Consider the following 26,199-nt stretch of genomic DNA (forward strand, 5'->3'; position numbering starts at 1 on the left):
CTTCCCACTCCCCAAGGAATGTACTGTTTTCATAATCAGCATCAAGAGAGCTCTATGCCTCAGTCTTGCTTTGGAGACAAAAAATGTATTCTGGCTAGGATTGCATGCATAAGGAAAAAAGCTGCTAACAGGAATAAAAATTACCAGGCAAGAAATTTCTTTCTTCACTCGTAAACCAATTTGAAGTAGCAAAAAAATGAACCCAAAAAGGAGGGAAAGGGTAAGCAGAATTGTAATTATCATCAAAGTAGAACAAACAGGCAGGTAAGCAAGTTCCCCTGCTATTAAGATAGGAAGGTTGGAATCAGTCTACCAACACTTTCTAATCATAGGACACTGCTCCAGAGGAACAGAATCTTACTTTTCCAATCTTCCAAAGTGAAGGTGGCACTTCTCCCCCTTCCCAGTAAAGTTATAGAAACCCACATAAATAAAATTCTCTGTCTAGCATGTCAAATGGTATAGGATTTTAAAACTTTCATTTAGCAGAGCTTCAGGGGTCTGCAGTCTTGGCATTTTCAACAGAGTAAAATGCATAGGATAAATCTAGTGTATGCTTTGTATATGCTCAAAAATACCTTCAGCAATAGGAATGCCACTTAAGTTATAACCTTCAGAAAAAAGTACTAGGGGCTAGAATGCAATAATGGGATAACTATTTCCCTAGCATTGTAGGGAAAGAGAGAATTTATCTTCAACAGAAAGATTTCTGGAGTAATAAAAAACACATTTTTTCTCACAGCAGCAGCAGCGTGATTTTTGAATAAGTAGGGGGATAATTCTAAAAGCTTTAAAAATTTGAGCTAACTAGCTTTATCTGTCAGACCAATTCACCTTAGCATCTGAACTTATTCAAATGAAGACCTATCTATGGGAAGCCCATTTCTCTGGTGCTTGGTTGCAGAACTTCAAGCAACTCAAGAGTAACTGAGTCCACCAAAACTTTGTGACAATTACTAATATTTTTGCACTCTGGGAGAATTAGACTTGAGGCACCCCCTTGGAAAATGTCAGATCTTAGTTTTCACTCATTTTTTGACTACAGAAAAAGGGAGAGGGAAATTCTTGCAAAGAACTCAGAAACATCACAAGAGGCGAGAATGTTTCTAAACACTATGATTCCTATTTGAAATATCTGGATATTTGCACACCTACCAGTGCTAACATTGCATGGTGTTCCATGGCACCCTTGAAAGGATCTCAAGGCACTCCTGGTTGCTGTAATACCCTGGCTGAGAATCACTGATACAGACATCCAAGGTCCATTTATGCCAAGCGCTGTATGAATCAGTGGCAAACTTATCCTAAGCACCCTTGTTTCCTTTTGCCCCACAAAAATAATTTTTACTAGATCAAAGAATGACATTTTCTAACAGAGTTTTGGCTTGGATGCCAAAATACCATATGTACTAGATTCAAAGGTGAGTTTTTCTCCCCCATTTGATATGGAGGGGAAAAAAGCCGCTCATTTTGGAATTGAGTACGAGGTGGCAGGGGGGCCAGCAAGCACTGTGGCTGTAGCTCCAGCTCTGACCAGGGCTGGGACTGGAACTGCAGCTGCTGCCTGCCCTACCTTCTGCCTTGGACACCCTGCCCTGCCATCATCTCCTCCCAGACCACAGCCTCAGCCCTGCCTCCCTCCATCCCGTTTACCCTTGCTCTGGCTCCAGCAGGCTCCATTCCCACAGCATGGAGCATGATTGCACCAGGCCCACAGCGGCTGAGGTTGCAACCCAAGGCGAGGGGGGAGAAGTGGTGGGGGTAGATAGACAGGCAGCAGAGGGTCAAGCTCCACTGCCTAGCCTCCTGCCATTGCATTCCTATCGCAGCAGTGAGGGTGAATTTAAAATGACCCTCCAATAATCACGTGAAGAATGTTAATAAATTGATACATTTTTCATGTATAGAATCTAACTTCTAGACAATCAACTTAAATTCCAGGTCATCTTGGATTTGGGTAAATATGGTACACAGAAGGTTAAGGGAAAAATCCATGCCAAACTACACTTCTGTGCTGGGGCAAAACCTGAGCTCCGCTAGTTTGGATGTAGCAGAATCTCTGCTTGAAGAGATCTGATCTTTGTTGTAGGTGCAATGTGGGTTCTTGGCTATTTAATCTAAAATGCAAAAGGGGCCTTCTAGATCAGAGAAGGAATAGCAGGAACTCTTTTTCTATTTTCTCTATCTGCTGCTTTTTGTACGTTTTGTGAACTAGTTTGAAAGACAGCCGATTCTTCCATGTTGAGAACAATGCATCCATTGCTACAAAGTCTTTAAACATCATTATTCCCCAGATGAAGCAGTGTTAAAGTTGGAGTGGTTTTGCTACACTTATAAATATACTACAGGATTATGCACACCTAGCTGTTATAGAACAACAGAGGCTGCAGGCTCCAGAACAGCAACTTCCCCCTCTCCAAATGAAACTACCCTAAGTCTACTCCTAATAATGCCCTAAGATAGCTAGAAAGAGGTTGTGAATCTTAATGGTAATAATTATGTACAGGAACAATATACTGAGGGTTGTAATAGATTCTCCATTACTGAAAATTTTTAAATAAAGAGTGGAAGTTTTTTCTAAAAGATATGTTGTGGTCTAAACAGGACTAATTCAGGGAAGCTCAAGGATCAATATAGCACAGGAAGTCAGACTACAGGACCAAAATAATTTCTACTTGCCTAAAATCTTAAATAGTTTGGATTTTTTTCAAGAGTTTGAATAATTGCTTCTCTTGGAAGACTGATAAAGAAGCAGAAGGCTCCTATCATGATGTGGAAGTATCAAAAGTCCTTGAGAGCAGAGTAATATGAAAAGTCTACACCAGCATTTCTTCCAAGAGGTATCAAACTCAGCAAGTTGAAGCCTTTCTTATAGGATGACAGATACTAATGAAGACAATGTCCCTTTTATAGGTCGCGGCTTCTGCATGGAGTTTTTATTATCCTTCTGCCTTTCCTCACTAGTAAAAAGGACAGTGCTATACTTTATGCCCCTGCTTCAGGGGCTCAACTCTCTAGTGAGAGTTCAGGGAAGACAGTCAAGCAGATGTTTCCATCTAGATTTTATCTTTATTTGTTTTATACAGAAGTTACTAGAACCTGAAAGTGAAACACTGATGCATTTGCCATTTCCTTCTGCTAATATGAACGTGTTTGAAAGCCTTCATTCCATTATTAAATGGTTAGCAAGTTTTACAGAGTACAGGCAGAGAGGGCCATTGGCAGTAACTGGCTTGGTCATGACCTATGTCCTAGCTGATGGAGGAATAGTAGGTCATTAGCGAAATTAGAATGACTTTCCTAAGGCTCATTCCTGTAATGGAGCTCATCTTCCCCCCCGGAAAACAACATGGTATTACTCTGAAATAAACTTAATGAAATGCAGTAAAGTGCAATTGCACTTAAGATGACACATTTAAATTCACAAATACAGACTAGGGAACAACTGACTACACTGCAGTACTACAGAAGAATATTCATGGATTATAGTAGTCTGCAAGCTTAATGCGAGTTAATAATGTGCTACTGTTGTTAAAAAAAACCCAACAGCATAATGGCATTGTATTATCACAAATGTAACATGCAAGTCACAGGAAGCAAGTCTTCCATTACAGTCAGCAGTGGTGAACCCTCACCTGCAGTACTGTGTCCAGTTTTGGGTACCATACTTCAAAACAGACAAAGACAAATTGGAAAGAGTCCAGGGGAATACAACAACAACAACAACAAAGATGAGAGATCCTGAAAGTATGATATATGAGGGAAGGTTGGAAAATGGGATTATTTAGTCCGAGGAAGATGCAAGGGTTATTTGGTTAAAGTTTTCAAGCTCATAAACACTTTTTAAAAGAGGGAAAGACAATTCTGCATCCAAAGGGGTCAGGATAAGTTGTAATGAGCTTAAAAACCAAAAAGGAACATTATGGTTGAACACTAAGAAAAACTTTAAGTATAAGGCTGGATTAGGCACTGAAGTGGATTTTGCCTAGGGAGACTGTGGAATCTCCATCACAGGAATGTTTTACGTACAGGTTAGACAAAGAACTGGCTGGGATGATGTGGACAGGGATGATGTGGTCTTCACCTGGGACTTGAACTAGATCAGTGTCATGAGCAGCTTATGTATACAACACTTGGCAGATCACAGAGGGGATAAGCAACAAAGCTGCAGATATGGTAGGGAGCAAAAAGCAAAACAGCAGATCAGGCAGGGAGAAGGTAAGCAGCAGATTAGGCTAGGGGAGGGATTCAGGGTGGCACTCAGGGCAGGGCTAGTTTGCGACAACTGCCAAAAAGTTCACCAACAACCAGACCACTGTGGTTCCTTCCACCCATTTTCCACAGGATGATCAATAAAGCCTTATCTCCCATTTTCAGCTCAGATGAAGCTTGATGGTGGTGCAGAGATGTTTCCTACCTCAGAAGAACTTAACATTATGAACCATAGAACATAAGACTTAAAACAGAAACTCTGATGGGAATTAGTTAAATTCTGGAGGAACCTGCCTAAAACATGTTCTATGACAGTCTAGGCCAACTATTTGTCAGGGGTGCCACAAATTAGCCCAGCACACTCCACAAGCACTACTCCCATCCTCTTCCTTTGTCTCATCTGCTGCTCTGCTTTCTGCCCCCTGCTCTGTGATCCATGCCCAATCTCCTGTTCTGCTTCCTGCCCTATATGCTGCTATGTTGCCTGAAGGTCGGCCAGCCCTGTTCTATGGTAACAGTACACTCAGTATGCAAGGTCATTCCGGGAGGCAGAGTTTATATCTGGTCTGACCTGGCCTTCCTCTACTCCTTTAGTGAAGAACAATCTGTGATAGGACTGTCAGGCATAAGAGGAGGAGTTAGGTTCATTACCTGAGGTATAGGCTTGGCTGTCAGGATTCCAAAGCATCTTGTTGTATCCTCAGGAGGATATAGTTTTCGCCTCCTAAAATTGAGCTCATCAGGGAGAGGGGTAGTTAATACCATTCCTATTACATACAGATAACAGGGCTGATCGGGTTTGGGATAACTATCCCTCAAACATTCTGGAATCTATGACCAAAAAAAAAATAAATAAAAAAAAATGTTAATACATTAAAATGACTACTTCAGCAAAATTTACTTAAATACTCATTTCTTAAACAAACCTAGTATAGGATTTGTTCAGATAGATTTTTAAAAAATATTTTACTAAGCTAATTTGAAGATATTTCCCTAAAAGAATATGCAAAATTTATCCTAAGTTATCCAAACTTTTCCTTTGAGTTATTAAAAAAAAAAAAAGACCCATTATAACTGATCACCATCTGACTTTGTAAAGTTGGGGGAAAAACAAGTCCTAAATCACAAGGGTTTTCGGGTTTTCCGTTTCCCACAGAAAAAACAGAGAAAACCATGGATTTCCCATTTTTATCAGAAAAGATGTGGATTTTCCCTTTTAGAAGAGAAACCTGTTGATTTCCCCCTTTTGCAAAGAGCTCAGCACTCTGGCTGAGTTCCAGCCTACAAGACCGGTTTGCAAAAGGGGCCAGAAACCTTCACCCCTGCCCAGCTGCAAACCCTGAGTTGCAAACACTGCACTCCCCACTCTGCTGCCCTCCCCCAGGCCCTCTGGAGCACAGTGTGTGCGACTGGCATGGCAGGGTACAGTGGGGCCACTGCTGCAAACTCTGTGCTGCCCTGGCCACACTTCCTCTGTGTGCATGGGGACAGCGCACACTCACTCTGTCCCCACCGCCCCACAGATCTGGAGGGCGCAGGTCCTCCATCCCCTGGGACTGCACGCTGCCACTGGGAACTACCCCGCCCAAGCCTGCAGGAGGCAGCCAGCAGGGGGTGAGCTGGCTCATGCTCCTGCTGTAGCAGTCACTGCCTTCAGTTGGGGGCAGGGGGGTGCGGACCTGGGTCCCTAGCCCTGTAGCCCTGGCAGCTGGGGCCCCAACCAGCAGGGCTGCAGGGCAGGGGCTGTGGGTGGGGAGCAAGGGACACAAGCAGGGCTGGAGGACCATGGGGGGGGGGGGGGGCTATAGGAGGGCATTAAATTTTAACCATGGATTTTGTGATTTTTTTAAAGACCAGAGAATTTGCGATTTTTTTTAAATCACAGAAAACCAGGATCCCTGCTAATCAGGCACTAAGAGCACCAGACTGCCTGCTGGCTGAGTTAAATTGACATGACTTCAGAAGTCAACAGCTGTTCTAACTATGCTGAAAAAAGTAAGTTTCCCCTACTGCAGAACACAGAGATTGAATATCTATCAGATCCTGCCCACCTTTGCCAAGGTGGGCAGCTCTATAGACTTTATTACTAAAAAGATGCGTTTTTTTAGATAAGTTTGGGTACATTTTCTGCTAAGATCCAGATCTATTACACTGAATTTTCTCAGCAGAATGATTCCAGAATGAGAAGATCACCCTTGAATTACATACACTGAAAAAGGGGCAAAGTATTAATCACTCCATCCTTCTTTGGCAAAGAAAACAGACCACAAAGATCTCTTAACTAAAAATCACACTGGTTGAAATTTGGATGGCCAATTTGTAGATTTATTTGAACACCTGGTTTTGTGACAGCCATTAGGCTTCTCTGCAGCTTTTCTGGTAAAAAGCATAATTTTTCTGCTCACATGTTTTGTCACTGGTCTTAGGGAATAGGATTTTATGCTTAATATATTTTATACACCTTAGAAATACTTCATCTGATTAATCAAGATATATTCCTGGCTTTTGTAGCTGAACTCAAAAATATGAACTTGAATTCTTGGAAAATTCATAAGTTTAATATCTACATTAAGACAGTTTCTCATAGATCTGAAGCGTGCCAAACTTTTTCCCCAGATGTGAAGAGTTAGGAGAAAGCAAAAGGAAAAGATTTTTGGACTCTGAGGAAAAAAAAAAAATGGAACTTAATTTCAGAATTAATGCTGGGCTAATTTGAACAATCACATTTTTTGAATGAAATATTTTATTGAGCCTTTCAAAAAGTGTTTCTTATTCTGAACATTCACTGCCCGGGATAAGGAATACTGGTAAGGGCACCTAAACAGACAGAGTATTTTCAAAAAGTTTCAAACTGAAGAGTTCATAAACTACTGCCCTGGAATATTCAATATACCTCTTAGAAAATGGCATCTTCCGATAAAAATATTCATGAAACAACTTAAGGCACAGCACTGGTATAAATAAATAAGTGATTAGGAGTGAATAAAGATCACTTTCCCCTAAAATTTCTGGTTCAAGCGTAAAGCACATGAAGTTTTGTTCAAGTGGTAATCAAGTTGTCAAAAATTAATAAAAACCAGCAAATTCTGCTGTGGAAATACCCATGGGCCAAAACTGCTGGATACACCACAATAGCAGAGATTAAAAAACAATTTTTGAGACATTAGCAGATATTCTTTACTTGTTATGCTTTAACATACTTACATAGGACTTCAAGTCTTTTGATACATTTTAATTCTTGGGACCAAGCTTTCCCTTCCATTATGTAAGTGAAACTTCATTGACTCCCACAGAGACACATGGGTATAAGAGAAAATCTGGTCCACAAGCTTTCCAAAAATATGCAGTTTACATTTTCATTACTTCTCTCCCCCTTTCATATGCACATGAACTCCCTGTCACATTTTCTGGTTAAGAAAGTACAGAGACTCCTAGAACCATAGACATTAGGAAGCAGATGCATATTTCTAGCCTTAACAATAGGCTTCTATAAAATTAACAGTAATTTTTCTCTGCATTGTTAAATTACAGGTGACCAAAAATGTCAAATCCTGAGAAATGAAGGGAAAGGAAATCAGCCTCTAGAACAAGCTACCACTACTATGGAAAGCAAGTGAGAAAGGAAGGGAAGAGAGCATATTGCATTATTCAAGCAATCAAATCAACAAGTGGCACTCAAAATTAGAGGTGCACCAATACTTCAGTCTAATATTGGATTGGTACCAATATAAAGAAAATAGTCTGTATCAGCCCAATGGGGCCAGTAACTGACTAATAAATGCCCATGCTGCACACAGCCACAGCACAGCAGGGAGCAGAGCCGGCAACATGGAGAGCTGCCTCCAGCCGGTAAGTCAGAAGGGAAGTGGGGAGAGAAGGGGTGTGTGGGGGGCAGATCAATGCCCCCCCGACAGCGAGTGAGGTAGGTGCTGCCCAGCCGAGGCAGACAGAAGGTGTAGGGGAGAGCTGTGGCTTGTGGGTGGCATGTGTCCCTGGATCTGTGCTGCACCGGGCTCTTCTTGCCAGGGGCTGGCCCATATTTCACTGCAGCTCTGCTCCCAGCTCCGCACCACCGCCTGGCACAACCCTGGCTGAACACTCTGCCTCCACCCAAGTGCCAGGAAAAGCCACAGCTGCCTTGGGTGGCAGCGCAGGGCTGGGAGCAGAGTGCAGAAAATCTAGGGTGGCTGTAGTCTCCTCCCAGCACCGCCAGAGCCTGCTCCGAGGCCAGCCCCCAGAGACAAGAGCCCCGCGCAGCGCCTACTCCACTCCACCGCTCCAGCCTGCTCTGTGCTGCACAGATCTGGGGGCATGTGCCCCCTGCCCCCCGGGGTGCAAGCAGTGGTGGGAGCCGCCCCCAACCCATGAGCCGTGGCTCCTTCCCACACCCTTCACTTCGCCAGAGCTCGGCAGCAACTGCCTGTGCCCCCTCCCCCACCGCGGGGGGGGGGAGGGGGTGTTGATCTGCTCCACCTGCAACACTCCTTCTCTCTCCCCCCCTTCCATAACACCAGACTTACCAGCTGGAGGCAGCTGTATCAGATTAGTATCAGCCAATATGCCTCCTTAAATATCAGGTATCAGTATGGGCCCCTAAAATCTATTGGTGGACCCCTACTCAAAATCTAAGGAAAAAAATGGGAATATAGTCTCCGAGTTTCTATCAGCAACACAGGGCAGTATTTATATTGTGCTAGAGAAAGAATGGATATTACAGTGGGGAAATTTTTTTCAAAATGGGAGGGGACGGGGAAATCAGATTTCTACCAAAATTTCGCAATCACTAGCTCTAATGAATATGATTCACTATACAGCAGATTAAATGCAGGCTTTTCTTTTTGGCATCATGAGTCCAAGCTGCCATGTAAAATTAGTTCTCATTCCTCTGAACAGGCCTACTTTAGCAATTAGAACCTAACAGTATTCTTCTCTAAAAAGGGAGAAAGACAAGCACCTAAAACTCAGCGCTTTTCATTTTACAACTTAAACAATCTGCATTAAAGTTTGAAATGCATCCCGAAGTACAAAACTCAGCTTGCAAACTACTTCCTTTATAGACAAGTTAGAGACTTAAACTTAGTAAGTCTCTTACTACAGCAAATAACAGAATGTACTGAATTGCAGAAACTGAATGATACTAACAGCTTTAGGGTAGCATTGCCTTCGTTTTGTAGAACCTGGTCTTCCTGGAACACTGGTTTCTTCTTCATCATGTAAATCAAGCTCCTCCTCATACTTAACCGTTTCTTTTCCAACTGGCATCAAGTGATCATCCAGTTCACCTACATTTTATGGAGCAGTAAAGATGAATGTATGAATATTGGGATAATACTATCGTGTATATTTACGAACCTATTACCTCTTAGGTGCCATCTGCCATGACCCAAAGTGCTACTGATAGCCGAACCCTTTCAGAATTGCAAATAAATAAAATTTAAAATAGCCTCCCTAAGGTGAACTTGCCAAAGAACTCAACTTTCTGTACCAATTAAAGACAGCATGGGACCAAATGACCTTATCAGAATGACTTGCATATACCAAGAAAAGAGAGCTATTGTGTTCTAGCTGTTTTTTCAAAATATCACAATGTTCTCTCTCTACAATAATGTATTCGTTCGGTGACAAAATGTTACAACCTGCCAAATCAAAATATCCAATGTATCCAAGACTTCAGAATCCCTTTTCCTTTGGAAAGGTACAAAACTCTTCTGTATTGGCTCACAGAATCTCTACCAATATTCAACAGAAAGTTTATTTAAACTTAATATGACAAATAAATGTACATACAAGTTTACTGGAGTTTTACTTTTTGATCATGATGTGTGTGTTTATCAGGATGAATCTTCTTTCCACTCATTGGAATTCTCGGTTGCAAGTATTTTATGGTTAACGATGACAATCTGTCTCTTAAATGACTGAATTATACACTATATACATATGTTTGTTACTACTAATTTTTTTTAAAAAAATACAGTAGTTATTTTCTCATGGCTGAGAAATACAGCTTTCAAATTACACTGTAACTCTGAAACATGACTTGCCTGCTGACATATTTTGCATAAAAAGAATATCCAACATTACTACAACTAATACTGTGCCTATGTTAAAATGACAGTTGTTCAGAGATGATTCATTTAACAATCTCAGCACTACACTTTTAGAAGGACACATGTTAAAATTCTTTTGTTTTATGAACATATCACAGAATACTGTGCTGCAGTCATTAGTGAGCCCACTGTAAATTATACACATATTATAAACATTTCCCTTCTAAAGATTTTATTTTCTTCACCTAAATCAGAGATGCTTGTTTTAAAAAAAAACATCTTACCAATTTTGTGCAGTTTTTCACAACAAATAAGGGCCACTACCCTCTCAGCCAACCTTGCGCAACTCATTGGAGGACCCTAGAAATAGTTTAAGAAACATTTTTAACCTGTATTTGGGTAGCATGTTGGTTTTTTTTTTTTTTGGTTTTTTTTTAAACCAACTACACTAAATAAACAATTAGAATAATTTAGCACTGATAGTGTATTAGTTTCATAAATGCAGCAAAGGACATTTAAACTATTCACAAGTGTCACCACGAATTCCTCTTATTCCAGTTTTAGGGGCCAAATGTTATCATCACTGAATAGATAACATAATACAGAAACCATACATTTGCTTGTTAATAATTGCATGGGGAAAATAAAGATATGTTGTGCTGGCCACCTGTTTTTCAAAACACCATCAACTCTTACATTTCCTCATTCTAGGCATAATGTAATAGTACACATCATACTAAATATACCTATTTATGGTTTAAAACCTAGATTTACGATGTGGTTGTAGGATAAAAAAAAATTGATAGCATATTTGTAAAGATATTCATATTATGCTAATTCTCAGCAGGTCCCCATGGCTCATATAGAGCCACAGACCTCTGGAGTATATCTGAATAAATATATGTGACTGAACAAACACAAGGATACAGGAAAAGAAGGTCTGTATCTTTGGGATGTACAGTAAAAGGAAGCAGTTGATAAAAATCAAATGAAGGAAGCAGAAGTGATCCGTCTACAGTTATAGAGTACGTTACAGTGAAAGAGCACGTATGTGCTACAAAGTAATGCCAATGGAAAATTTTAATTTAACAGAATACATGTACATATATCGTCGCTTATTCCCATCCCTTTCTTCTCTCAAGTACTTACAACAATTGAAGCTCGAAGAGGCGAGTTGATTGGCAGGTAGAGAGTTGAGTAAAATGTATGATCAGGTAGTTCTCGGGTTTTACACTTAGGAGCCAGATGAGTGAATGGATCACTTGGTAATCTTGCGCAGTACCTAATTTGGAAAAAAGTAAAACAAAATAAAAAGCCATGAGAACCTAATCACACTAAATTTGAACACAAAATCTTGTATACCACACACACACACACACACACACACACACACACACACACAGACAGAGGAATCTCACCTCATTGATTTAAAAGGTATGGAAAATGTTAGTCTTTGACTGTCCCAATAATAATATCTACTAAAGTAAAATGATTTAAGTATATTTATCCATTACACATTTTAAAGCAAGACAGCAGAATCCCTTAAACTACCAGAAGTTTGAATGTTAGGACTTGGAACAGTTTATGCAGCTTATCTCAGGCCGCTGATAGGCATTTGTTTTTAGTGGGTAAGAATTTCTGTGAAATGCTTTGTGCTAGGAAAATAGTCCAGGATTTGGTATTTACATGCATTCCACACCTTTGGTTGGAGAGCTACAAAAGGAGAACACTCTAGCCAGAGGGTCCTAGTCAGCTCCTTAGGTTGCCTCCCCTGCCTTTTGGGAAGCTCACTGCTTAACAGCCTGCCCTCTTACCTGCTGGAGAAGGAGTCAGGCTATCAACACGCAGTTTTACAGCCAAAGGTTTGGGGAAGCATGGCTGAAGAGATGGCACAGAGCCAACAGAGAAAACAGATTGTTAAAGGGAAATTCAAAGTGCCACAGCCTATTCCGTTCTGTTCGTGCTACTGAATGGACAGCTGTTGCATATACAAAGGCATTTAATTAAAGGAAAGAAAGTGAACATTCCGCCTACCTATTGATGTGTCCTATAGCAGTGTTAATTGTGACTCTTGGACTGTTCTCATCTGGCCTCAAGACATATGGTGGAAAGACATCATCATCATCCACAATGGGTTCCGTTTCAGTTTCACTACTGTCAACAGACTTTGAGCATTTGTTTCTCAGGATCTTAGCATTTTAAAAGAAAAGATCACAAAAAGAAAGAGAACACATTTTAATCCTAATCTAAACCACAGTTAATAAATAAAAGGTATTTTCTTCTGGCTTCATACCTTCTCAATCGCTTTGTAGGTTTTCAGATCTTCTTCAAAACTTTTGATTTTGTCCGTGTCTGCTAACATGATGTAATTTGAGATCGGTGCCCTGGCTCTTCCTTTGGACTGCACGTAAGAACGGTATTCTGTGGGCAAATCAAAACGAACCACCAAGTTGCATTTTGGTATGTCAACACCCTCTTCTACAATACTAGTAGCAATAAGTAAGTTGGTCTCATGTGCTCGAAATTTTCTAAGTACCTATAAAAGCAACCAAGAAAAGAACATTAAGAGAAAAGTTCAGTATATTTGTTAGACATGACAATTCATTAAAAACAAAAAGTAATAAAAAAATGCAAAGGGATGGAACCTTTGTTGTTTGTCATTACAAATAAATAAAGGCAGAAGTATAGCTTTCCACCAAAATAAACAATAGAAAATCATTTTACGACGCTTATGGCAAGAACATTTCATCAGAAGAGGCAGCTGACTTCCTATGAATTAAATTATAAATATAGGACTATATGCACCTAAAACAACGTAAGGATGTTTAACAACAAAGAACCTACCTCCTTAAAACTTTATACATTTTTTTGGTTGTGCTGAAACTATCCTGTCCTTAGGATAAATCTAAAGACCTTAAATTTAAGAATAACCAATCAGCATTTCTGATGCTGCAACATGACTCTCAAAACAGATTCTAGAAGTAGCTTGCCAATATTAACATTTTAATTATATGGGTTTAAGAAGTGCTTTTAGAGAACCTGCTAAAGATCATAAGATGTATGTAAAGAAACCAAAGCAAGAAATTCACACTAAAGTACTTTTGCAGTGTTAACTGTGACGTTAGAGTATAGTGTAACATTCTAGAATAGGAATCCAAAATAAATCTAGTTAACTGAAAAGACTAATATAAGAAGCTAGAGTATACCAAGCGAAACAGCTCCCAAGCTGCTCATAAAACAGAAAAATACTTGCTGCTCTCTATGTAGTTTAAAGGCCACTTTTTAAAATTTAATTTGTGATTAAACAGTTGCCAAAAGTATTTATAGATATACATGGTCAGTTTCAAGAGATTCAGTTGATTATTTGTTAAACAACAGGTTCAGCTTTCCTTTCTCAATATTTCCTCGTCATCAAAAACATTAATTCTCAGACTTTTAGTTTCTGCCGCCTACCTCCAGCCCCCAAAGCAGCCCACAGCTGCCACCATCTGATTCACTGGTCCACAGCCAACCTCTTCCTCCAACACCTGCACAGCTCCACCTGCCTACTGACAGCCAGCCTCCCTCCCTGACTTCTTCCCCCACAATTCTGGAGACACCTAAGCTTAATCTCCACATTCCAGCCCTAGAATGGAGGAAGAATTGTTATGTTTGCATAGTAATGTGCCTGGGAAAATTTAATCAGTTCTGCCCATCTGCAAAGCCTCACTAAGACATCTTTCCTGCTTCCCATTCAAGAGGCAGCATGTACAGCGCACATCCTTCATCTCAGCAGGACGACACCTGATGCCATGGGTATTAGAGGGAAGGGGTCAGCTAGCCCACCTTTGCATTTCCGCTTGTAGCCCACCTGCAGCAAAATGGTTGAGGACCCATGACCTATAAAACACTTTTAATACTCAATTCTTCAACTCAACATTCAAGTCCTTAAGTTAGGCCAGCTACTTTAAAGACATTTTTTTTTTTAAATCATCAACTTTAAATAAATTGGCTACTAAATCATTTAGTCTCTGTTAACAACTGGCCTACCCTATCTCTGTTTATTTGATTAGATTTACAAGATGCCCTTCCCAAAAGAGCCTCAGAGTGGCTTACAGTAAAACCTAGATAAATTATAAGGACAGTGAAATATTAAAATGAAATAATATTTAGTAGAACAAACCAGGGATGGATCCCAGGGATGAGGTGGTGCAGTCTCACCTCCCCTTTGGCCACGCGTTACATATTCAGTGAGCTCTCTGAGCTCCCTGGCATGTCAGCACAGCTTCTCCTGGAACTGTGAGCTTATCGCTGATCAACACGGGCTCTGGCTGCCGCTATATGAAAGCAGGGGCTCCAGCCAGAGCCTGCACTGACCAGCTGTTGAGCTCAGAAACGACGGCATATGTGAAGCTCCAGTAGGAGCTGCACTGACATGCCGATGAACCACACTGCCGAATCAGGTGTGGCCACGCCACCCTTGCTGCAAAGCCTAAACCAAGTCTTGTAAAATATAGAATAATGCAACATCTCGCCATGCATACAACTCACATAAATGCACCACAGAACAACATTATTAAGGATCTTGGCCATTAATATACAGAAACAAACAAACAAAAGCAAACTTAAATTAGTCACTTAACCCAATAATTTAACAAATAGGGATTCAAGACAGTGACAACATTCCATTTGTATAACTTAAGTATCAAGTTAAAATGTTTCTATTAACAAAGTCTTACTTAAAAAAATTAAATAAGGTAACAGTATCAAAATATATAAACTAGATATTATGAGAGTTGAGGTACAATCACAGCATTTATAGTGGGCTTCATGAACTGGCAATGCAAAATGTAGTTCTGAAAGTAATTTTTACCCAAGGGACTCAAAGTGAACACCAAGAACACAGGTTTTCATTCTACAGGAAGCTCGATGTAAATCTGTGCTAACAATCAGCACAAACTGTTAGGACAGAAGATACACTAAAGCTTAATATTCTAAACAGCAACCAGGAAATCCAAGAAGTTTTTATCTGAAAATTGTAATATACCACTGTTAATCCACTGGAGGAGAATTAGAAGGTTGATGATGTGACAAGAAGAGAAACTGGTTTTAAAGACCACTTTAACGTCTATCCATTGTGTAAGCTGACAAAGCAATTTCTCTACACAGATATCTTTTTTTTGTCTTTTCTTTCTAAAAAAAATCTGCATCCCAAATGTGTGTGCAGATTTGTCAAGTCAGGGTAACTCTTGGGCTTCCAGGAGTTATCGCAGACACAGATTTTTCCTGCAAATGAAATGATTATGAAGGTAGTGCTAATTTCTTATTTTCAATTAAGTTACCTCTTCCTGTTTTCTGAATTCCACTTCCATCTGTTTGTTACGGGGTTGATTCTTTCCAATGCCATGTCCAGTTATAAAATTGCTGCTGATGTAGGCCAGCTCTGGATCTTGTTTACCTGCTTCCTTTATCAATCTAAGAATATCACACACATTTTACAAGTCACACTCAGCTGAGAAAGGAAAGTGGGTTTTTTGTTTTAAAGACATGCATTCAAAGTGGAAATTTCATAATCAAGTATTTCTCCAAATGTAAACAAAATGGCCACACTGTTCTTTTTTTAGAAATGTAACTTTAAGGGAAAACTGCTGCAAAGATAACAAAAGCGTAGGAAAAAAATGTAGGAGTGTTTATGTGCTATGAGATTTAAAGTGTTAGAATTATGTACCAAAAGGCAAAGATTTTTAAAAGCAACTGGTGATGCAGGTGTTCTTCAAATTTCTAGGTATTCATTTTCATACATTTCAAAAAGGTTTCCACTTAAACATCATAATAGTGACATCTGTAGATGAGTTGAGTTGTTGAAGGCTAGACTGAACCCAAGATCTCAGGATCTAAAGTAAGCCTTTACTGTCTATGCTACAAGACCCAGGACTGTTAGCTAAAAAGCTGTACAGACTCATAAGCCTCTGTGGGTTTTGCCACTGAAGGGAGACAGAGTGCCACACTAAGTAAGCATGGAGTATACCTGAACAACTTGAGACATACAATGTTTAGTTTCCTATTATGTATGACTTTCCTACTCCATCAAGCCATACAGGCCTATCAAAGATTGTTAAAGTCTAGATACCTTTTAAATTGGTTTTCTAACAATAAGCCCATAAAATCTGAAAGCATCTTACTTAGAAAAAAAATAATGATCTAAAAATAAAACATTTAATTTTGATAGCCAAGATCTTTCCTGAAAAATTAATAATACTCTTTATTTCAACTATAAAATAACGCATTATATGCCTACACATCTTCATATAAAGCAGCAAGATAAGCAGAAAAAACTAATTCTTCTTACACAGAAGTGCATTTTCTCCCATTTCCCCAAGATGTGCAATTCAAAACAAGTTAAAAAAAATACCTACAGCAATTAGTAACTTTAACATGCATCTAATGTTTTATGATGCACATGAATTATGTCTTTAGCATTTTCCACCTACTAATTACAAATGCAGAGTCTATTAAAATAAATTATGCTGTCAGGCAATTCTTTAGTAAAGAGGGATTTTACTCATAAAATGAAAGGGAAGCAAGCAGGGCTTTTTAAGAATGGAAAACATTTCCTAAAAAGGAACTTACAATAACAAGAACTCCACTGTATAGTTTTAATTAGGTGGCTATGAAGCAAGCCTCAAAATAACCTGACAGAAAGGTCAAATGGGATATTCAGGAAATAAGAAAGCTAAAACACTTTGATCATTACTATGTGTAGTAGTACAGCCTACAGCAAGGGTGGCCAACTTATGGCACATGTGTGACTAGTGGTACAAGCAGCCTCTGTGCAGCATGCAGCAAATTGGGTAGGGGGGGTAGGGAGCAGAAAGTAGAGTGGAAGCGCAGGCAGGGGGAAGGGGATCAAAAGTGGAATTTGAAAGGGGTGCAGGGCTTCAACTTGTAGCAAGCCTGCCAAAAAGGTTGACCCCTGCTTGTAGCATATGTGCTACTTTAAGAAAAGTAGTGAAATGGGTCTACAGTGCATTAACTTTACGCTTGCTGTAGATATTTACGTTTTCTGGTGGAACTGAAGAGTGGGGTCTTGACTAATAAGGCCCAAAAGGTTTTGGGACCACCTAATTTGGGAGGTTTGCCTTTCTCCTTGTGCCCTACAGCAGTGATTAAATAAGAGCAGGCCAGTGATCTGAGGCTTCTCCACTTAAGGGAAAAGAAGCTTACAGAGTATTCCCCATGAAAGGCCTTCTGCCCTTTCTGGGTCTCCTGGTCTTCCATCTTCTATGAGCTGTAGTAAAGAAGATTGGGTTTGCAAACTATTTGGAAGAGTCTGATGCTGACTTTCTCCAGGCTGAAGAGTTTTTGGGGGAAGTCACCTTTTGGAATGGGAATTAAATGTCTGATACTAGTTTTATATTCTACTCCCTATAACTTGCATCCAGGGTACCTAGAATCCCTAATGGAATATTCCATTTCAAATGTACTCGATTTCTAATTATAAGGTTTTAATAAATATTAAAACATTAAGCATCAGCCTATATTCAATTTTACTGGGAAGCCCAGCTTGAATCTAGTAATGCGTTAACAAGAACATGCACACTACAGAGTGCAATAAAAGGCAGAGAAAACAGATTTGAACCACTAAAATTGCATGTGTGAAAATGTATGCTTCAAAGGAAACATATTAAAACGTATTCCTATATACTAAATATACGATATTCCATTTTGTCTTCAGAAAAGCCAAACCACAGACCCAGAACATTTAAGTGAGAACGAAAATAAGCTATGGGGTAATTAAAAACAAACAAACAAACGAACAGCAGGGTCTAAAAAGATGTGGGAAATGTAATAGCTGAATTACAACTGTGTTCATATTTGTACATATTTATTTGATTTCCTGCACTGATTTGTGTGTCAACATAATTCTAAAAAAAAAAAACTGAGTACCTTTTCCAAAATACAACATTTCCCTTCCTCAAGATCTGTGACATTAATGTACCCTCCACTCTTCTCAATGTTAGATCAATACTGTTATTTTTAAAGTTTTACCTGTTCAGGACAACTGCTGTGTATCTTCTTTCCACAAAAATAATTCCACATAAAATATTAGTAAAAGGAGAAGGAAAGTTTGTTTCTGGCTTTTCTTTCTCCTCAATTTCTTCATCCTCCTCATCATCTTCAGAATCACTCCAAGAAACATAATTATCTTGATTCCTATTGTTATACCACTCAACACTTTCAAACTGCTGCCGTTCATATGGTTTATATTTGCGCAATATTTCAAGCAGTTTTATTACTTTTGGGGTAACAAATTTCAGGTCAAGCGAGGCAGGTGAGAAGTGCTCTTCACAGAGTGCATGTATTTTCCTTAGGAAAGTGTCTGTAAACAATAAAAATTTCCTGTGCAGCTCCTCCTGCTCATGTTTAATATATTTCTGTAGCTCTCTCACCATCATTCCAGCTACCTTATCTGCACACCAGGGTCCCAGAACAACCAATACAGCTCGGCAGTCTGACAGTATCTACAATAAATGAATTCAAAAGTTAGTAAACTGCAATGTACCATGCTGAACTAAGATAAGGTACAGACATCGCATGTTTACTAGCACTGTAACAGTGATCAGAAACCAATCTATATCCATAACTGAACAGAAGTTCGGCACACACGGGCTGGTTTAAAAATGGCAGAACCTGGTCTAGATTTGTGCCCCCCTCTTCCCAAAAGACAAATGTGTGTGCCATTTGCTACCGATCCAAACTACACTGCTGACAGAAAACCATGTAACCTACATGAATTACACCTGAGGCTTTTTGAATGCCTGTACCTAGCCTAAGCATATGTTGGGCTTTCGTTTCTCACGTGAGGATGATCTGCTCTGTAAGCATAATAGTGTTGTGTTTCTTTGCAAAGAGGATCTCTCTACTTGCATTTTAGAACACTCTGAAAATGTTGTTTTAGAAAAGCTTAAAATACTAGTTCAGCAGAAATCCCTGCCAAAAGGAGCTGAACTTAAATTATCTCTCTCTCATGCTTTGACAATTAGAATTTAATTACTATTCCATATTATTTGGAATTTTACCTCAAAAAATGCTGCTAGATATTTCTATGTTTTATAGGGTAGTTAGGTAACTGAGTGAATGGGTAGTATACACCCTTCAGTTTAATGCAATAATAATTTTATAAAAAAGAAATCTTTTTAATAAATATTTTAATTTCATTATTTGTTATTACATTTCTTGGCAAAATATCAATAAGACAACAATGCAGCCTCTCAATGCATTACATCTATTCAGTGGTATTTAACCAGATCTTATGAAGTGTGTTCTCTCAAAAGGAAAAAAAAAAAAAAGCTATACTTAAGACTGAGATATAATTTTAACTAACATTTAAATTCCATTTCAATTAATTTATACAGGGTCTAGTAGTATTCAACATGCTGGATTTTATTTCATCAAGTGGAAAAAGCTACAAAACCATTGTATCCTTCACGACATCCCTATATAGTGTTGTGATGATCCTACATCACTAAATACAGTTCACAACCCATCGTATGCTGGTGCGTTATTGTAATGGAAACTGCAATAGCCTGTCTGTTTTGTGATACAATTTGCGGTGGCTCTATGAAACTGCTTAAACCTTAATCTTTCATCTCATTTCTTCCCTTCCCCTCTATTCCCAACTGCTTGGAGGCCCAGGAAAAGCTACTGATGAGATGTATCTGCCTCTACTCTCTTGTTGCCAAAGTTTGTTTGATAGGTAGTAAAGACACTGAGTTAGATCCAATAAAACCACAGGCAGAATTCAGATGCCTAAATCAGAAGTTGCAGTCTAAAAAAACGCCTTTGCTAGATGTTGCCTAGCTGGGAGAGAGGTGCAAATTAAACAGCTCAATACCCAAGATCATGCTTACACCAAACTGGGATTCAAGAGGTAGGTAATTCTCCCTGCTCAGTCCCCTGAGGAAATTGTTGCATTCTTGGAGCAAGCTTAACAGACTGATAAGTTAGCTCCTTACAAAATGCTAGTGTCACTTTTTTTTAAAAGAAGTAATGGCAGGATGCTCCTGCTTCATATACAACCAGCCAGTGGCTAGAGTAGCTACTCAAACCAGGGCAACAACAGTGGTGGCAGTCTCGAAACAAGGATGATAGTCTTTTGGTAGATAGGGAAGTCACTGGTGAGCCTGGAGATGACTGAAGAGGCTAAACTGAGAGAAAATGTGGCAAATAGTTCCAGGAGGAAGCACTGAATCCTAGTGATGTCAGGTCACAGCTCTTTCCCTTTGTCTTTCAGTCTGCCTTCATAGTAAGATGAGTTTGCTTGAAATTACTGATAGCTTATCGTATTTCATGGTGCCGCTGGGAACGATTCAACATTTGAGTCTTCCACATCTTGAACCTCATTTCTTCAGATTGGCCTTCAAGATGTTCTTGAATCTTTTCTTTTGCTCAACTCTAAAGCAGTAAACACTGGTAAGGTAGGTGGGAGTATAAGACCTGTTCCAAGAGCCTTTTGTCAGCCAGCCTTAAAAGACATCCTGTCTAAACTGGTACCATGTAAGCCTGGCTTGATGCTGGTGTTGTTCCCTCGAGCCGGAATGCTGGCATTCATTCTTCTGTCCTTCCAACTGATATGGAGGATTTTCCAAAGACATTGCTGAAGGTAACATTCCAAGGCTTTCAGGGTTTCTCAAATGCAGTCCAGGTTTCACACCCATTCAACAGGGCAGGGATGACAACAGCCTAGTAGATCAGAAGTTTGGTTTGGGCTTGAATTTCTCTGGCTTGGAAAGGAATTTAACCCACTTTCCCATTTTCTAGACAAGCGTTCTAAGCACCTGGTTGTCAAACCAGGTTCTTGTAAAAAGCAGTAAGCCCTCCTCAAGTCTTTCAAAAAGGTTCTAGGTGCCTGAACTCGGTAGATAACTCCAGCTTGTGGACCTTAAGTAGATGAAGATGTCTCTGCTGCAAAGTGACATGCTCCAAGCCTCAGAGATGGACAAGACTTTAGACATCTCATGGTACCCAGCATTTCCTGCCGCCTACTGAATTTGGGATAGCCTGGGAATAATGCTGTGGGAGCTCGATGCCAAATTATATAGGACTGAATTAAGCACAGGCTCAGACCTGTTCAATTTAAAACTTTTATTGTTTGACAAAGTCATAAACTAAAGGAGGTCTGTTGGTTCACGAGGTTCCCAAATCAAGCCCTTGCTCTCTAACCCGGAGGCTAGGTGCGGCTGCCTGATTCAGTAGTCTCAGAATTGGTCAACAGCTCATTTAAAAGGAGTCCCTTATCTTTTTTTAGGCAAAAGATACAAAACTGTCCCCATGGTGGAAGTGAGGCATCTAACATAACTTTACTATTAGTTATATATGATAACACTTATACATATGCATTTTCTAATTCTTACTTCTATTGGTTATTTAGTTAACTTACCTATATTATAATATCAGGTGATACGCTTTGTATTATAATCATTACGCTTCTTATGTTAATTCTTAATGACCTTTATATTTCTTATGCTAATTTTCTATAACCTAAATACATTATTCATCTATATGTTTTGCTGGTTTTTACAGGGTTAAAATGTCAAAACTGACATATGCGGTTGTTTTTTCGTCATTGCGGTTTAGCCATGCAGTTTCCTATTCTTAACAATGTAAGCGGCATGTCTGCTATTTTTATCATTTGTTTAAAGGTCAGAAGTTCAGTATTTTCATCTAAGGGTCAGAAAGTGATTACCAGAATGTCAATCGCTGACTCCTCAACCTCCTTGAAGCATTCTGGGAGTTTCAGTGCATTTTTTTTTTTTAATGCTAGGCCTTGCCTAGCATAAGCACTCTCTCACAAATGCATCCTGCATTTGTGCAAGGGTTTGGACTGGAGGATCTTGTGGTCCCTTCTAACACAGGATTCTGGATACTACTTGAGGGAACAGATGGCTGAAAGTTGGGCATTGTAGCCCAATCTCAATCTCACATGCCCGAGAAATCAGTTAGCCAACTGAAGTACCTGTCGCATGACTAAGTCCTTTATTCAGTGTAGCCCAACACGCCTTTGATTGAAGAGACCCAACATTTGCAAGAGCCGAAATGAAGCAGAAGAGCCCTAGCTATAGTTTGTATATCCTGTAAATAACCGGGGGCAATTTTTCAGAATACTTCCCAAAATACCCTTTTTTCCTTTCATTAAAGTATTTAGGTTTAAACTAGAGAAGTAGCTGGGGTGTCAAATTCTTGACTACCACAAGGAGTACTAAGAACTAGCAATGTCTATAAAAGATACAATGTAACCATATAGAATAAAAGGAAAAACAGGACTTCAAGATCACAAACTGGACAACAGTTCTAAAGGACAAGAATTAATTGAAATCCTGGCCTGCTTCATGTTAACTGGAGAGTTCATATGAAAATTCCTTACAAGTACCTTGGAAAATTAAGATTAGTTCTGTTAATACACTTAAGGCTAGCTGTACTAAAATAAACATTTTAGCAGTTAACAGGGGAAGAAGCAATGAATATGCAGTGATGAAAAATTAAGTATGTTGACATATTGCATTTTATACGTGTGTTAAAGTCCATACCTGTTTAGAAATTAATGTAGAATCTCTCTCTTTAGAATGTACAGATATGTTGCAGTCATTTAGAAAGTTAAGTGCTTCATCCAATTCCTTTAACAATCTTTCATACAGGCCACTTTTGTCAGTATATGGTCCACAATCTACCACAATTTCACATGGCTGGGAAGTATATCTTCATTGTGAGGTGGTGGTGGTTGGGGGGGGGTGGGGGGGAAAGAATAGGTCAAATACAGATCTGGAAGTCAAAAAATGTTTGACTACAAAGATTATGTATTAAGGAGGTAAAAAAGGGTACAAACAGCTTGCAGATTTAAAAAAAAAATCTCAATGGCAAACAGAAAACCAACATTTTATAATTATACATTTAATCAAAATTAGTAATATTGCCTACCTCAAGTACAGCACTTTTCAGATCTCAAAGTGCTTTAGAAAGAAGGTCAGTATCATTACCATCATGTTACTGATGGGGAAACTGAGGCACAGAGAAGACGTGGCTTGCTCAAGTTAAACTTGCACACCAAAGGTTATTGGTTACTTATTTTTTTAATGCACTGTGATTTGGTCTTTTGAGAAACAAATGCAATTTACACACTATGCACAAAGCTAAATATACATTTTTTATTTTTCAGGGCTAAGTGCTGGCTCTTCAAGAGTGACAGAGCTATACAGCAAGGTGAGCTTCTCAAAAGCACATATTTCAAGGAAATTCAGATTAAGGGGCTTTTTTGAAATGTATCAATGTGAATAAAGCATTTAAATTACCTTTTGCTTTGACATGAACATAAAGGTAGATAAAGAATGTAGTCAGTAGGGCCAAGTGTGCAGTTAATATTAAAACAACAACAGAAGTATTAATGCAAGGGAAATATTCTTCAATTACAAACAAGCAGAGCCTCATTTTTCCTTTATTTTGATAACAAGCACAACACTCCTGATTGTGTGTATACTCATAGAAGATGGTCCCTTTTCTGTCATGACATTTCTGAATGGATTTTATCACTTCTCCCACTCCTTCCCTCCTCTTCCTCTCCCTTCTCTTCCCCCTGTCCTGCCAACATAGCAACTATTTTAAAAATATGTAACACTTCTAGATCCGGACCCATATTGCAGACACTGTGAAATCCTACCCAACTGACTCTTGGGGCTACAGCAGTTCGTATAATACACAAGTTATTTTCCAAATATAAGATGCAATCTGTACTACAAAGGAGTTGCTTTCCAACGTTTTTTCAACAGAAGGCTTCACAATTCATTTTAAAATTATGCGAAGACTTGGACAGAGCCTAAATTTACTACTCAAGAAGTGATTCAGTAAAATTTTAACAACGTAGTAGTACTGTATATACAATTTTATAGATAAAACACAGGCATGATATTTAACATCTCAAAACTGTAAAACTGAAATATACCTGTCTAAGACCACCAAATCAGTTGCAGTTTCTGCATTGCTTTTTAGGATTTTCTCTAGTTTCTGAATCTTCTCCTCTAACTCAGCAGGATCACATTTCCCATTTAAAATGGAAGCAGTTAATCCCAAAATTCGAGGACACAATGGACAATTTTCACAAATCTGTGAAAAAAGCGGAACAAGCATAAGACAATTCCACCACCTCTGCATCTTGAGTGTAGCTTTAATGGAGGTATCAGGATACCATTTTGTAAACTAGCATTTCAACATAAGCTGTTAGAAAAATAGTCTAACTCCTTACCAGATATCTTCCTTATAACTGAATTAACTAGCTAAACCTTAAGCTAAATATAAAAAATAAAAAAAAGTTAAACTTAAAAAGGAAAAAAAACAAACACTTTTTTAAAATGTTTAGGAGAATATTTTTAAAAGTTAACTTCCGCTATTCTTCCACCACCTACAGACATGAATGGAAACAAAAGCAGGTGGAAGATGTCTTTGTAGCATTATGAAATGCCTTATTCCACACAGAAAAAAATAAAACCTACCACACAGGCTGTAGCTTAAGAGGCAGGGAGAAGAAAGAAAAAGATGCAGAGAGAGACTGCACCAGTATTTAAAAGTTGTCTGATTTAATTCAGGTATTAAAAAATAATACAAAACTAAAAATGTGTTGAGAGAGAGAAGAAAAAAAAATGTACATACACCTCACTCAAACACCCTAACCAAGTCACTGGTGAAATTTATTTCATTTCCACAATTAGATTTAATTTTAAATACACAATACCTTTAACTGCATTACTACACAATTCTAAATTATTTTTCTAATTATCCTCAGGGTTCCATATGATATACTGATTTTGCTGTCACTGTTTCACTAATATTAATTTAGTGAAACATTTCTAGAGTGAACTGTGTCCCAAAATACTTTATATACTTGCAATATTATCCAAGTCTCATTCTTAAACTAGATAGGAATTGCATAAGCTTTATTGTAAGCACACAAGCAATTTAAGATGCAAGTGTTCACTTAATTTACAGTACAAATTTTAAATTAAAAAGTTTTCTTAAACCAAGCAATTTTAATGAGAATGAATGGCATGCTTCTTTAGTTTGTTTTAAAAAAGGGCTGCTGTTCTTAACACCCCAGCTTTAATTGGTTACCTCTGGTGCGATTCACAAAGAAAGTCTGGTGCGTCAATCTAGAAAAGCAATACAAACCCTACCTAACCATGTAGGTAACCGACTTACTTATATCAGCTACTTGGACAAATCAGGTTCAGCTACTGTGCGTGACATAGGGTGTCATCATATGGGCTCAACTGAACCACTGCATCCCTCACCTAAGGCTCTTTAGGATTCACAATTCAGCAAGTTTATACAAAGTATGCCTAGAAGCCAGAACCATTTCAGTTAAAAAAACAAGACTGGAAGAAAGCGTTGCTGATGGTAATGGTGGGGACTGTTTATATAATAGCCTTGTAATTAGATTACTCAAAAGCCAGGTTTCCCACTTCCTCTCTAATTCCCTCATGAACCTGAGAGGATTCAAACACATTTCCCACCTCTGAGATGGGGCCTCTTTAGCCCTCCTGTTCTAGCTAAACTACTGTGTAAAATGCAATGCAAGACAGGGAGCCACAGAGAGCAAGCAAGCAGGTAGGAGAACTACTACTCATAATGAATGCATTACTCTGCAAAGGAGAGGTTATGGGTCCTAGGCCCTGCTTCAAACACTGTACATACATTTGGTATTAAAGATTCATTGGAAAAATATATGCAATGGATCTGGCAGCAAGGACTGGAATCCAGGACTTCTCCTATCCCAGGAGAATAGCCTCCTTGCTGAGCTACATTCGTACAGATCTTACTTGCACTCTCTGTGGCTGTATTTCATTTTCACAAGGAATCATGCATCCCTTTATGCAAAATATCCTAAATTTCAACAGACAGAAGGTAGAGACTGCCC

At 39.0% G+C, this 26,199-nt stretch overlaps 1 protein-coding gene across 5 annotated transcripts in view; it reads right to left on the minus strand.

Moving 5' to 3' along the window:
- Positions 1-26,199, minus strand: part of DICER1 (dicer 1, ribonuclease III) — a 108,334-nt gene that overhangs the window by 26,760 nt on the left and 55,375 nt on the right. For 4 of the 5 annotated variants that reach the window (XM_090033949.1, XM_090033950.1, XM_090033951.1 and 1 more), the window contains 10 exons: positions 24,232-24,392; positions 22,826-22,994; positions 18,288-18,760; positions 15,581-15,713; positions 12,553-12,795; positions 12,294-12,448; positions 11,409-11,541; positions 10,544-10,619; positions 9,355-9,494; positions 4,864-5,043 (listed from right to left, as the gene is read on the minus strand). In XM_090033949.1, coding sequence (XP_089890075.1) covers positions 4,864-5,043; positions 9,355-9,494; positions 10,544-10,619; positions 11,409-11,541; positions 12,294-12,448; positions 12,553-12,795; positions 15,581-15,713; positions 18,288-18,760; positions 22,826-22,994; positions 24,232-24,392 — 1,863 coding nt within the window. Of the gene's footprint in view, positions 1-4,863; positions 5,044-9,354; positions 9,495-10,543; positions 10,620-11,408; positions 11,542-12,293; positions 12,449-12,552; positions 12,796-15,580; positions 15,714-18,287; positions 18,761-22,825; positions 22,995-24,231; positions 24,393-26,199 lie in introns of those variants that run through there. The other variant, XM_090033954.1, reaches the window with a different exon arrangement.

This window comes from Crocodylus siamensis, chromosome 2 (genome assembly GCF_052110815.1).
Source record: "Crocodylus siamensis isolate JL-2025a chromosome 2, ASM5211081v1, whole genome shotgun sequence".
In the NCBI taxonomy this organism is placed as follows: Eukaryota; Metazoa; Chordata; order Crocodylia; family Crocodylidae; genus Crocodylus; species Crocodylus siamensis.